Source organism: Temnothorax americanus, unplaced genomic scaffold, assembly GCF_048541705.1.
Source record: "Temnothorax americanus isolate GAGA-0224 unplaced genomic scaffold, ASM4854170v1 Scaffold13, whole genome shotgun sequence".
NCBI lineage: Eukaryota > Metazoa > Arthropoda > Insecta > Hymenoptera > Formicidae > Temnothorax > Temnothorax americanus.
Window position 1 is genome coordinate 1,146,016 of NW_027509264.1, and position 15,338 is coordinate 1,161,353.

General features: G+C 41.7%; 2 protein-coding genes across 2 annotated transcripts; one reads left to right on the forward strand and one right to left on the reverse strand.

Moving 5' to 3' along the window:
* Positions 1 to 9,384: 9,384 nt before the first annotated feature.
* Positions 9,385 to 10,526, reverse strand: Rpl24-like (ribosomal protein L24-like). Its single transcript, XM_077399926.1, has 2 exons — positions 10,370 to 10,526; positions 9,385 to 10,060 (listed from the first exon to the last, which is right to left on the reverse strand). The coding sequence occupies exons 1-2, from the start codon at positions 10,448 to 10,450 to the stop codon at positions 9,614 to 9,616; spliced, it is 528 nt and encodes a 175-aa protein (XP_077256052.1). The 5' UTR covers positions 10,451 to 10,526; the 3' UTR covers positions 9,385 to 9,613.
* Positions 10,527 to 11,270: 744 nt separating this feature from the next.
* On the forward strand, positions 11,271 to 15,004 carry LOC143893817 (neither inactivation nor afterpotential protein G). Its single transcript, XM_077399543.1, has 9 exons — positions 11,271 to 11,776; positions 12,250 to 12,452; positions 12,755 to 13,114; positions 13,332 to 13,502; positions 13,569 to 13,722; positions 13,854 to 13,975; positions 14,180 to 14,363; positions 14,496 to 14,718; positions 14,801 to 15,004. The coding sequence occupies exons 1-9, from the start codon at positions 11,656 to 11,658 to the stop codon at positions 14,934 to 14,936; spliced, it is 1,674 nt and encodes a 557-aa protein (XP_077255669.1). The 5' UTR covers positions 11,271 to 11,655; the 3' UTR covers positions 14,937 to 15,004.
* Positions 15,005 to 15,338: the final 334 nt, after the last annotated feature.

Here is a 15,338-nt window from a genome sequence, read left to right on the forward strand (position 1 = left end):
TTTTCTACGCCTCGGCGACCAATTATCTATCCTTTCTCAGGGCACCAACAAGCCGGAGACCGCGGTGCGTTTCCACGTCGTATTCGCTTTCGAGGCACGGGCATAAATTAGTAGTACGTGCCACGCGTGTAACGGAGAACTCGTGTCCTGATTGGGGAGATTAGAGGGATTATAAGACGCGCGAGAGAGAACCGCCGCGCTTGCCGCCGCGCCGCGCCGGCCGATTTTCCTGGCCATTCGATTTAGGGGAATTCGTCGAGTCGCGCCTCGCTTCGCCTCGCATCGCATCGCGCACGATGCCGAGACCCGAGAGGATCGGCCGTACGTCTTCCCGCGTCTTCCGACAGCGTGGCGCGTCTCGAAGAAATTCGGTCTTCTTTCTCCGTCGACTTCGGCGCGCCGGGAATCTTAATGCGCGGATATACCTAACCGTGCCCGTTGCGCCCGAAGTGTCGCGCGGATCTCATCGCCGATAAATAACCCTTTCCAATATCGCATTCGCGCCACGTATCCCGACTATCGCATTTGCGCTTGTCTACACGATCTACGTGCGACACCGCGCCGATACGTTCCCCATCACCTGTCGATCTTTTTGGCGGGCGTTCATTTTCCCGGCGCCGCGCCAGTACGAAGAAGTAGATCACGTCGCTCTTTTTATCGTACATTAATTAACCGTCCTTGCTTCTCTTTTCTCGAGGGAAATCTTATTTGATAAATATCATAAATACATTCTTTTCTTAAACATTTAACGTGATAGCGCGATAAACGTTAAATATTTATAGTTATTGAGAGGAAGGGCGAGCACGCGCGCGCTTCTCTAAATACTTCCTCGTTTGACGTCCGATTCCCTTAGGGGGGGGGGACCGGAAGTCTGACACTAACGCGGAATGACTCAAACCTCCTCCACTTTAGCGGATTTCGGAGCGATCGAAAAGCGGAGAGGCGAGTCGGACCTCCGAATAATTGTTTACACGAGTCCGGACGCGGACGCGTTTAGCGCGTCGGGCGTGTTCTGTGCAATGTATCCATCGCGCCTACTCATCTGTATCCCTTAGGAAACTGTAACCGGTCGGTCCTGTGCACCGAGATGGCCGATAGCCTCTCGCCAAGCGCTAAAGTTTTCAACAGCGGATTCCATGCTTACGATTTAATTCGCCCGGTGGCGCAACGAGAATAGAGAGAAACAAAGAAGGAGAGAGAGAGAAAGAGAGACTATGATGTGAATATACAAAGTATATTCCGGACCAACCGGATGTTCCTTCAGCTATAGATGATAAAGCCTGATTTAAATGGAAACAGCGGTTGTTCCAACAAGATCGGGGCACGAAATAAAAAGCAAATCACGGAGTGACTTAAACATTTAGCAGGTGTGTGTGAAAATATGTTGAAAAAAATACCGCTCGCATATCTAATTATGGAAATATCTGTCTAGAGTTGTAAAGCTCAGCGTTTATATATATAAAACAGGATTCTCAGGGGACTATACGATGACGCGGTGTTTCTAACACGTGGCGTTCGCGAAAAGCCATCGAACGCTCATTTACCTTTTGGGAAAACATGGCCATTCGAGATGTGCGCATAGTACGCCGATGATTCAGAGTATCTGAGAAAAATAACGTCTGGGTGGATGTCGAGGAACGGGATCGCGATTAACCGGATGATTCAAAGAAAATTTTTAACTCCCGCTCATATATGAGCCGCTATAACGTTGTGTGATCACCGTAACGCCCTAATTACGCCATTAAGATTGTCATTGAGATAATATTAACGCTATGTAATTATACCGCTCTCGTGGAGGGGGGGGGGAGTGTTGGGCAAACGTCCACTTGCGTGACTAATAGCGAGAGACTGGATCGGTAATTATGATATATGATAACATATAATCCGCATTATCAAATAGAAATTTTTCTCCCCGGATTTTTTTAAATGACGTTGCGCGCGTTTACACCTATGCTAAAACCCGTCTTCTATCATATCGGGCGACGTGTTTACGAAGCGCGGATAGCTATCTACGCGGGGATCGAGAAAAAGGAGCGAAAAAAGGCCGGGGATGCGTAAAGCATCCCGATATTCCTTTCCACGACGTTATAAACCACGGCGTTCACAATAAGATGCCGGATAAGAGGCCGTGAAGTGGCCGCGTGAACGTATAATTTGCCGGCGTTTGTTTGTCCCGGTAATTAATGGTACACGGTACCCCATAACGTATCAGATTGTAAAAAGGCCTCCTCTCTCTCTCTCTCTCTCGCGCGCGCCGACTTCGGGCTCGAAACGACTCGCGCCTTGACAAAGTGGATTTCCACGAGACGTTCCCTCCCGAGAGAGGCATAAAGGTGCGAAGGATGAGCCGTGAGAGCTGGCTACCAATCCCGTGGCTCCCGTGGGAGCCACGCGGTAAATACGTGCCGTGTCGTACGTGCGGCTACATAAGTTTACATAATTCCATCGCGACGGGATGACCGCCGCCGTCGCTCTGCCGCCGCCGCCATAAACTTTACTGTTCTCGCATTAGTATATCATTGGCCGTATCTCGATCGTAAAAACGTAATGAGGAAGGAAAAGGGAAACGAACGACCGTTCATTGATAGAAACTTTGTATCTTCTTGACATTATTTTTTTCTTTTTTTTTTTTTACAAAATAACAATATAGAGACGGTAACTTTAATAATAAGGGATTTGACCCGATTGAAAACGGATCGATAAACTCGAGAATGTGTAATAAGAAGATTGTAATTGCACGTTTTGCTTTCAACACTGTAACTCTGTCGCGACCGCGGACCTCTTCAAGTTTTAACTTTTAATCCGTTATTTCACGGTTCCCCGACGTGCCTTTTCCTTTCGCAATTCGCCCGTCGATCGCCACGTGGTCATCGCGTGTTCCCCGGCTACTCGTGAGAATGAAACGGAACGAATGTACGAAATACGATCGCGTAATATCGTGCTGAGACGTCCGCTCGTCGCCGCGCTTGATGGAGGAAAGGCGACGTGCGCACGGCAGTTTCTTGACTTTAACGTGATCGAGGGCCTCTTACGTTGACGTCGACTGGCGAGGTACGTCGCCTGGTGGAGAGTATTACTAGTTAACAGTTAGTTCACAGCGAGTCCTTGTGTGGCCAACAATAATCTATTATTATCTATCGAGATGTTGAGTTCTTTCTGGGATGAACCTTTACTTTAAAATGAAAAAACGACTGCCTCCATCGGACAGAGACGCTTTTGCATGCATGAATATGGAGAGTTTTGTAGTATTTTTTGTTCTCAAATTGAAAAACTTATACACGAAGGTATTTTTCCTCTTCTCAATAACGATAATTTATTTTTTATAATGACATGCACAATTAGTGATGCTGATCTTGTAAGATTATATCTACGTTTAATGATCGCTTTAGATATCGGTTGTCTATTTACACAAAATAATATTTGTGTACGTACATATACACGCATTACGTTCCACTTCATACATTTAAGCCGCTTATGATCGCATAGCTTTTCACACAGGCATAGAAAGCTGACTTCTCCTTTACACGGTATCATAAATCGAGCCGCTTGATGATAATTAAGTCGGAGACGGGCTAATTACTTTCACATTTTTTTCTCGATTTTAGCTTCGATTTGCATAAATTAAACGTAATACAAATCAACGACTGTTTGCGCAACACACCGTCCGCAATATCTCCCGTGTAAAGCGATTTAACGATTGGCTAATTGTTAATACTTCACGCTTGTACGACGATGACGTCACGAGATTCACACCTTATTCATGTACAAAAGTTGTAAAACAGCGATGTAAAATACGTCGTTTGCAAGTAAAGTTTGCGATCGATCACTTATTTACCAAGAAACGATTCTCGACTTCTGACAATTTCTAATTAAATGCCTCGAAGCAGACCGTATAAAAAGACATTTGACTATATATTACGACAGCATTGAGAAAAATTCGCTTAAATACGCGTGTCGGGATTCGCTGAAGTAATACTCGTCGTACTCGGAAATTCGGTCGCTGCCCTTGGCTCGCGTATGAACGAGATGCGGGCCCACGCATATCACAGACGCGCGCGTTCAACAGAATGCTGCGCCCCGATGCGATGCACCGATCTGAGAACCGTATACCGACAGAATCTTCGTGGTAGCGTACGATACGCGCGAGATACATAAAAACGTCAATTCACCGAAGTGCGCTCTCTTACGTCGAACTATGCATTCCTCCGGTTTACGCTTTCAAAACAATGTTTCATGTTTAATGTATTAACGCACTCTCCCTGAATCGAACGTAACGTCGGCGTTGTGAGATTCCGATGAGCGAGATACTTCTGATTGAGAACGTTGAGGCGTTGAGATTAACTACCGCAATTTTATAAATATCTTAAAATATTTAGAATTACAATTAGGTACACGTGTGATTATTTCTACTTAATGCTCTTCTCAAGACGAGATTCAATTGTTCTAAGAAGGTCTTGGAATCTGGCGTAAAATAAATCTCTCCAAACATCTCTTTCGGTCGATCACATTTAATACAGACTGATCCCAAAATTTTGTTTCGAACGAGATTTGACATGAATTAAATTGGCGTTGATCAGGACAACAGACAACGTCGGCGGTGTACAAACAAGCAAATCCGTCGCCTCGACACCATCTTTATGTTCGTCGGTCGCGGATAATCCGAATGCCGACCTGTTCGAGGAAACTCAATCGACCCGGAGATTCTATCTAATCCGTTCAAACGGCGACAGCACCCCGACGCCGCGCTAAGAGATGATGTACCGGTGAATGCAAGCGAAAGCGCACACGCGCGCTAGAATGCGCCCATTATATCCCCACAATACAGTCCCTCGTGACAGTCGTGACAAAATAACAAAGGAAACAGGACATAAATATAAAAATTCTATTTATGAAAAAAAATAACAATTAAGATAAAAATAGAATAATGATTCAACATTGAAGTACGATAATTTATATAAAATAAAAATAAAATCTAATGAAATAATTAAACGAATAAAACAATTATAAATGCATTTAGTGTAACGTAAAATAATGTTTTTTTTTTTTGCTGTTACTTTAATTAAATTACGTTACAGAGCCAATTATCCGGCTTTACACTTTAATCCGACCCTGCCGTTTAATAACCAGAAGCTTCATCAACGGAGGCTGCGACAGGAATGTCAAACATTCATCTGTCTCCGGTAGGTCGCATCCTCTGTGGGTAGTTAATAGGTATGCTGCTTTCGGAAACGACGTTTCCCCCTTATCCGTTATCGGTCGTGAGTAGACAGGTGATCGCGCTGTCGCTATCTGGCCCGATCGGACCCAGTGATCCCGAAGTAGGTAAGTGAGCGCGGGTCTCGCAGTCTCTGTCCACCGCGCGCGGGTTCAAATTAAGAGAAACGGACGAGACGCCTGGCGTAGATAACAGTCGGCGCTATGACAAGTCACTACGGTCGCAAATCACGACCGTATCGCTGAGATCGAGCTATATACTCGTGCATGGACTTCTTGGACCTGTGAACCAAATCTCTTGCGTTTACTTTGACGCTCGGGAGGAACCGCGACTTTATTTAGATCAAAGAATTTAACGTAAAGGAAGTTAAATCCTATGTTTCGTGGTAAAGGTGTGACCATCACGGTTGCACAACCGTGGCTGTGACAAAATGAACAATATTACCAAACGTCCCAGACGATAAATTATCCATATCGCGGTGGGGCTAAGGATTACAAAAATCGCATAAGAATTCAATTTCAAAAGAGCATTAAGCTTAAAGCACAATATTTCAAAGTAACTCATATCTAACGATTATATCTTGACTTTAACGATGTGTCTGTTATATTTTTATCATTCCTGTGTAATGTGTGTAGAGAGAGAGAGAGAGAAAGAGATAGAAAGAGAGAGAGAGAGAGAGAGAGAGAGAGAGAGAGAGAGAAGAGAGAGAGAGAAGAGAATTCCAAAGCAACGGTGAAAGCGGCATGAGTTAGGTCTTTATCGATGGATTCATCCCATTTTGAATCCCATTGATAAGAGGCGACATCGAAATTTAATTAAACGTGCCCGTCTGAGCTTAGTGCCTTTTAGCTGTGATGTTTACGAGCTCGAACCGTTATAGCTTTCCACGCGACCGAGTTCGAGAAAATGAAGCTACACCCGCGTTAAGAAAACATACGGCGAAGATTAATGATTCCAGGCGATTTGGTAACAATGCGGTTCACTGGAAGAGCGACCACGCGATTCACACCAGATTTAACGGGTCGATAAAAAATGTTGTGTGTACAAATACTGCCTTTTTAAAAGGCGTTCCGTGATTATCGGTGCCTTTTAAGGCTCGAGGAAATGCGCGCTGCGTATTAATTAATCGAGTCTCGCCATGTATGCGCGGGTATGTACAATTACGATTGGGCTGCGGATCGGTGAGATCTAAAGGAATTTCCAGGACCTATTGGGGTCGCCATAAAATAATATTGTCCAACTAAATGCCGGAGACTCGGGATTCCGAACAAACTATTTCCCCAAGTCTTTTCACGCAGTCGCTTCATTTATTTATGCTGCTCTCGTGACCTCAGTAGAAGATGTTATTACAGGGACCTTCCTACGATACGCGACGATGATTATATAAACGTTGACAGTATACCCGGATAATGTCGGTTTTGTCAACAGCTTCGACGTTCCTCTCGTGCTAGCCTTGTCCCGGAGTTACGTGGGCGACAAAAAAAGGAATTGCTAAATGAACAATAAAAAAGTATATTCTATCTCGTGATTAATGACAAATCAATTATCGCGAGAATAAAAAAAAAGTTGTAATACTCGTAACATACTCTTCGTAAAACATGCGCTTGTTGACAGTTATTTTTTACATGAAGATGTAGTAATAATATAGATATCTAATTAACTAGCAGGGCACAAATTCTTTCTGGGGAAAATACTTTCTTTTACGTACAAAATGCTCTACATATAAGTCATTGTTTGATACGAGAATGGCTTTATCAGACATATGTACTACACGCGAAAAGGATTATTGATCAATCGGGCGAAGTAGATACAACAACCACGCGTACAACGTATAACTTTTCTTTTTGTTATTTGGCCGTACACTGTATCACGATTCGTAAAACGCGCGTCATGTACTCCGGAGTTGTCTGTTTCCTCAGCAAACATCGGCGCATCATCGCGTGTAGCCGAAAGCATTTCTTTCGTTCGCGAATTTCAGATCCCGTACGAAATACTTACTCGGCGCGCGCGCGGTTTCTCGAAGGATCCTCGAGAGGTACTCGGGAAAGATGCACTTGAAGATCGCACACGTGACGTATTTAATTCTCGCATGCAGCACATGCCGTAAGAAGCGTGTATTTCGTATTCCAAAAATTGCAATTTGTTCCTTCTTTTTTCGTCGCGCTGCGACATCGGTTTTCAAACATTTAATTTTATCGCACGATTTAATCCATTTTTCATAAAAAAGAAATATTTTTTTTAATGAACAATTTTTTTTGCGCGATTAATTCGCGATTAATTTACACACGCATCGAGTTTATATTTTCATCCTCCGTGACACACCTATAGATATTTCTGATTCTATGAAAAGAAACACATCGCTATTTATCATCTACAACCGATTCGAAGCCGATCAGCGTCGCGTTACCAGGCGATTTCAGTTCTAAGTTGATGCCAACGTCGTCGTCGGCGAGGCTCAAAAAGATCGTTTCGTCGAAAGGATCGGTCGCGGTGCGTCCTCCTCCTCGGGGAATCTGCAAGCTCACGCCCGTAAAAATATTTTTTTGTACGCGTAACACGAGTGCCGTCCCGAGCCTGTCGCGGTGCTCCCTTTTGGACGCGTCCTACAAGGCTTTTCGCTCGCGGGCAAATATCGCGCCGTGGTTTGCTTGGTAATTGCTGGAAACACCTTGCGAGTGTTTACAGTGTCATCGAGGCGCGGTCGCACCTCGGCGACGTGCGGGTTCTATGAAAGCCCGTGTCCTGCATGTCATCAAACAAGCGATGCACATGGGTCCGTGTCCGTGGTGTGGCTGCTGAGAAATTTTGAGAAGACTCTCCCTCTTCTTTTTTTTTTCTACAAGAAAACCCTTAAAGATCCTGTTTAATTTATTACAACATAGATTAGGAGGGATAATTTTAACATACATTTGAAGCAACACGTGTGTTTTAAAAACGTCTTCAAGATTTTCTAAAAATACATCAAAAAATGATCTTCTATAAGATATTTTTTTTAGAACATATGTGTAGCTGTTTATATTGGGTACTTTCCATTTAGTAACACAAGTCGACATAAACGTTGTTCTATCTTTCTTGGCATTCAATGAGTAACAAAGACAGAACGAGATTTGTGTCGACTTGTGTCAGTAAATGGAAACCACCCATGCACTGACCACAACATTTATTAATTAGAATATATATGGCGAAACAAATAGCGAAATCTTTCTAAGACATCTTCATAAGACATCTCTTATGGCGATTTCGATCAAACTCCGATTAATTAAGTAGGTGATTAAATATAGGTAATTAATTCAATAAATAGGTAATTAAATAAGTGATTAATTCAATCGGCAAAAATGCTTGAAGCTTTTTCTAACTACATAATTCATTGTCCTTGGTCTGATCCTTTTTTTATACCTGTTAAAGATTAATAATTTCATTCATATTAACAAAATAATACTGGTATTATTTGATAAGCTATAATCAATTAAGTTAATCGATGTTTGATCGAAGTCACCATTAGACTTTAAGACGTCACCATATTATTTGATGTTTCTGACAATTCGTATGTAATTCGTCTTATAATTCTTTTATACGATAAAATTCCATTTTCTTTTTTTTATATGATAAAAGGTGTCTATATCACATACAATAAATCCTGCGTATTGTCCGAGTTATTCAGACGATACGCGATAGGCAAGTATTATCAATGTCATAATTACGCATTTAACACGTAGTAAAATGTGGAAAGAGAAACGGTGCTCGCGTACAATGCCAGACGATTGATGTCAAAGCCTCAGAATATCACAGCTTTAATGCGCGCCCATTGTACAATTATGTGTTAATAATAGGGGAACATTATTCTTATTACAGTGTTCCTTATGACGAGAATATTGTACGGCCGGTATGTCTTTCGCAAAATGTATAAACGTTCATAAAACGGATGTAATGAATGAATGGATGGAATTAATAAGAATCGTACAACCGCGTGTTAAACCGAATACATTTTAGTCTGCTCACAGTCACAATTGGTCCTAGTAGCTCCATCTATAGAGATCTCTTAAAGAATTTCGAAACACCAATTTTCAGATAAAAGAGAAAAATTCGGAGAGAGAATATCGTTTAACATTTATTTTTTATTTGTCATTGAAAAAGTATCAGATCGAACGAATACACAGTAAACAAAAAAATTATTTATACTTTTTATTCTTGTATAGTGTTCTCGCAGTGATAATCTTTCGCTTTCTTTTGTTACACAAATAAAAATTAAATATCTATACAGAAATTATTACTTCTATATCTATATATAGAGAGAATTATTATAACGTATGTCGTAAATAAGTTATTAACACTGCGGGAATAATTTGCGGGATACGAAAATAAGATGATTTAGACCTATATAAAAATATATACAACGATTTAATTCGCTTCCACTGCCTCGGCTTCAAGTTCATTGCCGGAATCTTCCTCAACATGCATCTGTTCCTGCTCTTCGGCCGCCTCTTCCTGTTTCTTCCTCTCTTTGAGGCCAGCAGCTGGCGAACGGATGAGAGACAAGTCACGCTGCACCTCCTTGATATCTCTCTCCTGCTCGAGTTCCCTTCCCTTGTGTAATCGCTGCATAATGTGCAGATTCTGTCGCCTCTGCCTAATAGTTTCCACCTTCTTCATCGCCTGTACAGTCTTGTTCCATAATTCTCTATTATACTTGACAGGTACGTTCCTCCTCTTTTCGAACTCGAACGATGGATCCACTGCCAATTCTTTGCCAACGGTCTTTCTGTAGGCTTTGGTCCATTTGACTTTTCTGGGATTCTTCTTCTTTTTGAAGGCAGCGTGACATTTCGAGCGGCAGAACTTGAATATCTGTAATGTCATTTACAAAATGTAGCGATGTGTCGTTTCGACAAGCAGAAACAATCGTCAAAAATTAGCTGAGGAACTGAAAGCGATATTTTTTTTAAAAAAAGAGATACTTTTCACGCTTCAAGATAGCCGAAAAATGTCAATTGCAAGAGGAAAACTTTTATATTCTAACTTTGCTACAATGCTTACGATGTTTACACGAGGAACATAACCTAATTTCAATATCAATATACACGCTATACACGTATACTCTTTTACTCTACAAGTTTATCGTGTTATTTAATGTTAGATTAATTGTGCAGCTCTCACCTTACAATCATTCCTCACGAATTGAATTCCATGTCCCGGAAATATCCGGGACGAACAGAAATAACACGTCTCTATACGCATGTTGCGAGAAGTTGTGAGACTTGAGACTTGAAAGACTCTCGGCACTCCGGGCACTCGGCCCACGTGGGCAGTGTAGGCACGCGGTTGACCACGGTGTTCTTGAATGGGCAAACAGATGGTGGGACAGGATAGTTATCGATAGATGAAAATAAAATGATCGATGGCTTTTACGTGAGTTAATAAAGATAATAGAGCGATTGATCCTTAGCATTAAATATTAAGATATGTTTGAGATAATCGATGTGACAAAAAAGAGAAAAATTAAAAATTGTTGATGGTCAAATGTCAGCATCCGGTAATAGAGATCACTGCAATGAACGATAAACATAATTTGCAAAAGAAAAGCGTTATTAATTAAATTTCACGCGATCCAGGATATTTTATACATTTTAAAATAAAAAGAATACTTATTTCTTAGTAGAAGATTTACTTGACAAAGATTTGAAGACATTATTTTTTGTTTTTATAATTTACTTTGGCAAATTGGAATATGTATCTCACAGAAAGAGAATTCTTTTAATTATATAACAGTTTTCAGAAAAATATATATATAGGATGTTAATTTCACAGAGATTTATTTCTATCATAACGCAAGCTTCCTAAAAATCGGAAAACGTTTTCCTTTTGTATTTAGCAATTAAAAAGAAGATATTAACGAGGAATAATTGAAAAGACTCGCAATTAGCTTAAAATAGAACAAATATATAAATACAAATACACATATTATAATAGAGTACTAAAACAAACTTGGTATTAGTTTGCTATCTCATTTATAGGATTGTTCCGATTGTTAGAGAGGATGATTGAAAAGTTACAAGAATATCAATTGTATAGCCAATTAAAATTATAAATAGGGATTAGAGAGAGAGAAAGAGAGAGAGAGAGAGAGGGGGAGAGAAAGGAATGCGATATTTAATAAACATATTAATGCAACAGGCCGATCGGGTACGATTTTACCCGATATAACAATTACGTATATATATTCCCGATGCCGCGCTGCTGGTCGTTGTCGCGATGCTTCGGACCGCTTATAGAGTTAGACTTATAGACTAGTATCGATTACGAACGGAGAGCTACTAATTTAATATCGGGATCGAACGTGTGTAGTCGCCGCAGTTCCGCGTCGTCTTGCACGTTTGTCTTCAGTATTGCCGCGCGGCGACTGTCGGCCGAACGTGTTTCGCCGTTGATTTTCGAGAGGAGGCATGTGGGGCCACGTATCGATCTCGATCGCAATCCTGCTGGCGTCGTTACTCTATCATTATTACTTTCGCGAACCGGCCAGCGTCGTCGTTTATCCTGAGACGCATTACGACTACATTGTCGGTGAGTTCGCTTCTCGATTTATGTTCGTCGGGTCGGCCGGGGCACCCTCAGCCTCAGCTCGTCGCGATTCCAGCACTCTTCCTCCTCCGCTTCGTGCTCCGAAACACGCAGCATCGATTTTTAATCAAAGAGGATTTGGCGCAAATCGCATTGTGCTAGATTGATAGCTGCTTCCTAGATGCTTCAGAATAAACGGGCGGAAAATATCAATTGCGATATACGATTCCCTTTTCTTTTTCTATAAGCGAAATTTGAGATACGAAGTTGTCAATTGCGCACCTTCGAATGCTGCTTGTTTTGTATCCCTTTTTAAATTTAAGTTTGCATATCTTTAAAATTCAATTTAATAAATCTTCAATATTTCGTATTACCGCTAACATCTTCCTACGTGTCACGAAGTGAATAAAGAAAAACAACGACACGAGTTTTACGTATGAATAAAAATTGCCCTTTTTGTTGCTGCGGGGTTCAAGTCGGCGCTGGTACGTCTGGCTGCGTGATTGCATCACGGCTCTCGGAAATGTCGAACGTGACCGTTTTGCTCGTGGAGGCCGGCGGATACTTCGGATGGCTATCGACCATGCCGCTCTTAGCGCCGATGATGCAAGGCACCGAGGTCGATTGGGCCTACCAAACGGAGCCGCAAGTCTTCTCGTCCCGAGGGCTCCACGGCTATGTAATTAAAGCTTCTATCCTTCGGTGAAGGAATTTCCGTTTCGCGAGAACGATTTCTCTAGATATTTTCTCCCACATAGCGTAACTCTCACAAAGCGCGAAAATATGGCACGTTTTACGCGCTGACGAATAATATAATAGCAGTAATAGTATTGATCTAAAAGATTATGCTACGCGTCTTATAAAACATTTTTTTTTCGTGCAGCACAAAACGAATATTTCGAAAATTCATATTCCCGAATTTGGAATCTTTTTTTTTTTTTTACGACGGGGCGGATTCCTTGATTGGTCACGTTTGTTTAGAGACAAAACTGGCCAAGGGGAAAAGGACTCGGAGGAAGCGGGCAGCTTAATTATCTCGTTCATTCTTTCGGGATGCCCGAGGATTACAAGAGATGGCCGAAGGGTTGGTCGCACGCCGACTTGCTTCCCTACTTTCAAAAAGTGTCCGATATTATGAACGTTATCCCGATGCCGGAGGAAGAGTATCTAACGAAGGCCTTCGTCTTGGCCGAGGAATCATTGAAGCTGGATAACGTGTCGTTGCGAAAAGCGATGTACACCGCGAAGAACGGAGCCCGATGGAGTACTCATCACGCGTATTTGCGGAAGGCTTGGAATCGCAAAAATTTACATATCTTGATGAATACACTCGTCGCCAAGGTCTCCATAATATATTTTATATATCACGCTAGAGAGAGAAAAAATCTCTTCGATAAGCCATTTATTTTTTCAATAACATACTCCACTCAGTATAAAAATATACCAGAAAATAATTATATTTAAAAGAATGCTATTGAAAATAATTATTCGTATCTTAGCTCTTCAATTTTGTTCACATAAATATACATTTTTGACTTTTTGGTTCGGTACGCTGTAGATACTTTTCAAGAATAGCAAAACCGATGGCATTAAAGTAATATATAAAAACGGCTCCGTGGGGAAAATCGGCGTGAGGAAGGAAATAATCCTTTGCGCGGGCACTATCAACACTCCGCAGTTACTTTTGATTTCTGGCATAGGACCTATCGACGAATTGAAGAAGCATAAGGTGATAGATAAGAATATCACCGTCAAACTTTTCGATTTTGAGTAAAACAATAAATTCGATATGTAGATACCCGTGGTGCGAGATCTGCCCGAGGTAGGTCGAAATTTGTTCGATCATCTGAACGTGCCTGTTTACGTGAATCTGCGGGAACGAGTCAGTATCACGCTCGTGAAGCTGCAAACTGTACCCGAGGTGTTCAATTATTTCGCCTTCGGAACCGGTAAATGCGGATAACGCGCCAATAACGACGCTGTCATTTACTCGCGATGTCTATTAGACACACACTTCATGCGGTCCGACATTGTAATTTCGCCGTATATACCTTATTTTTTTTTCCATTGCATGTCAAAGGATGGTTGGCCACTAACGGCGTAATGGGATTCGGGCGTGCTAATAACAGTGGCCTCCTCCTCTTCGGAGTGGCGTCCACGGAGGAAAAATTGCTGAAGGCCATCTCAAATTTCGAGACCGAGGTGAATGAACCACCGAGCTGTTATATATTTGGACTTTAACTAACGTTACTAACGGACTAAAATAACGTATCGCAATCATTTGCTTTTCGACGGACAATCGCATTTTTCGTTAAGTGTGATTGCAACGTTCTATTCTTAGCGATTATTATTTGCAATTTAAATGATCGTTACATGGCTCGAGGAGAATTAACAATCGTTCATTAGACGTTTAGATCGCTATTTCCGTCGTATAATGACACCATGCACGAGGGATTTATATATCTGGTCACGTGTTTGCAACCGAAGAGTCGTGGAAGCATAACATTGAGATCGAGCGACATCCGCGACCCTCCGAAAATTAATCCCGCGTACCTTCAGAATCCCGACGACGTAATGTGCACCTATCGAGGTAAACGTGATCGTTCCACGTGCCGAAACAAATTTTACCCTCATTAAAAGAGTAAATTGTAGAATTTATTTCCACCCCTTTAGCGTAAATTTATTTAAACTGACTGACAATTAATTTTGATTATCCGCTAAGCTATAAACTTCGCGTTGGAGACTCTTGATACGAGACTCTTTCGCGAATACGGCGCGAAGGTCCACGTCCCCGATTTCGAAGAGTGCCGTCATTTGCGACAGGACTATCGGGACGTCGATTATTCGGAGTGCGTCATGAGAATCGCAGGACTCACGAGCTACCATCCGTGTGGCACATGCAAAATAAGCGCGGACGACGACGCGGTTGTAGATGAGGAATTAAGGTAAACGATGGGGCATTCACTGGAACGTGCTTGTACAGGATGAGCGGAGTAACTGTAATAAAATTATAATTACGTTCTCTAGGGTAAAAGGCGTGAGTGGATTGAGGATAATGGACGCCAGTGTAGTGCCATCTCCAATTTCCGGCACGCCGAATTCGGTTCTTGTCGCGATGGCCGAACGAGCGTCCGATATAATTTTAAATCGGTCATCTAACTGAGATCCAATTTATTTTACTACATGTAACATATACGATTGTAAAAATAATAACGTTTGCAATTCATGCCACTTTGTTTGTTGATTACCCGTTATGATATGTCGTCAATCGTGATTTAGGGAAAGGATACAAAGGGAACGGTCAATTAGCGAATGAAAAAAAATCCATGGTGCTCCAAGTTTTTTGTAATTTATAATTAATGGTAAAGTTTTCTTTTGTTTTACAGTAATCGAACAGTTATTAATAATCTAATTAAATTTCGATTAATTTTTATACAAACAAAAAGGGTGAGTTACACTCAACGGCATAGCCACGAATCCCTGCCACCCCGTCCGCGCTCGGAGTATAAAGAAAAAAAGAAACTTATAATTTTTTTTTACACACTCCCTCCTCGAAGGATTTCTC

Excerpts from the sequence above, each read along its gene's own strand:
- Rpl24-like (XM_077399926.1), bottom strand. The coding sequence starts at position 10,450 with ATGCGTATAGAGACGTGTTATTTCTGTTCGTCCCGGATATTTCCGGGA. Across the intron at positions 10,061-10,369 it reads TCGTGAGGAATGATTGTAAG|ATATTCAAGTTCTGCCGCTC; the intron begins GTGAGAGCTGCA and ends ATGACATTACAG.
- LOC143893817 (XM_077399543.1), top strand. The coding sequence starts at position 11,656 with ATGTGGGGCCACGTATCGATCTCGATCGCAATCCTGCTGGCGTCGTTA. Across the intron at positions 12,453-12,754 it reads CCCGAGGGCTCCACGGCTAT|AGACAAAACTGGCCAAGGGG; the intron begins GTAATTAAAGCT and ends ACGTTTGTTTAG. Across the intron at positions 14,364-14,495 it reads CGTAATGTGCACCTATCGAG|CTATAAACTTCGCGTTGGAG; the intron begins GTAAACGTGATC and ends TTATCCGCTAAG.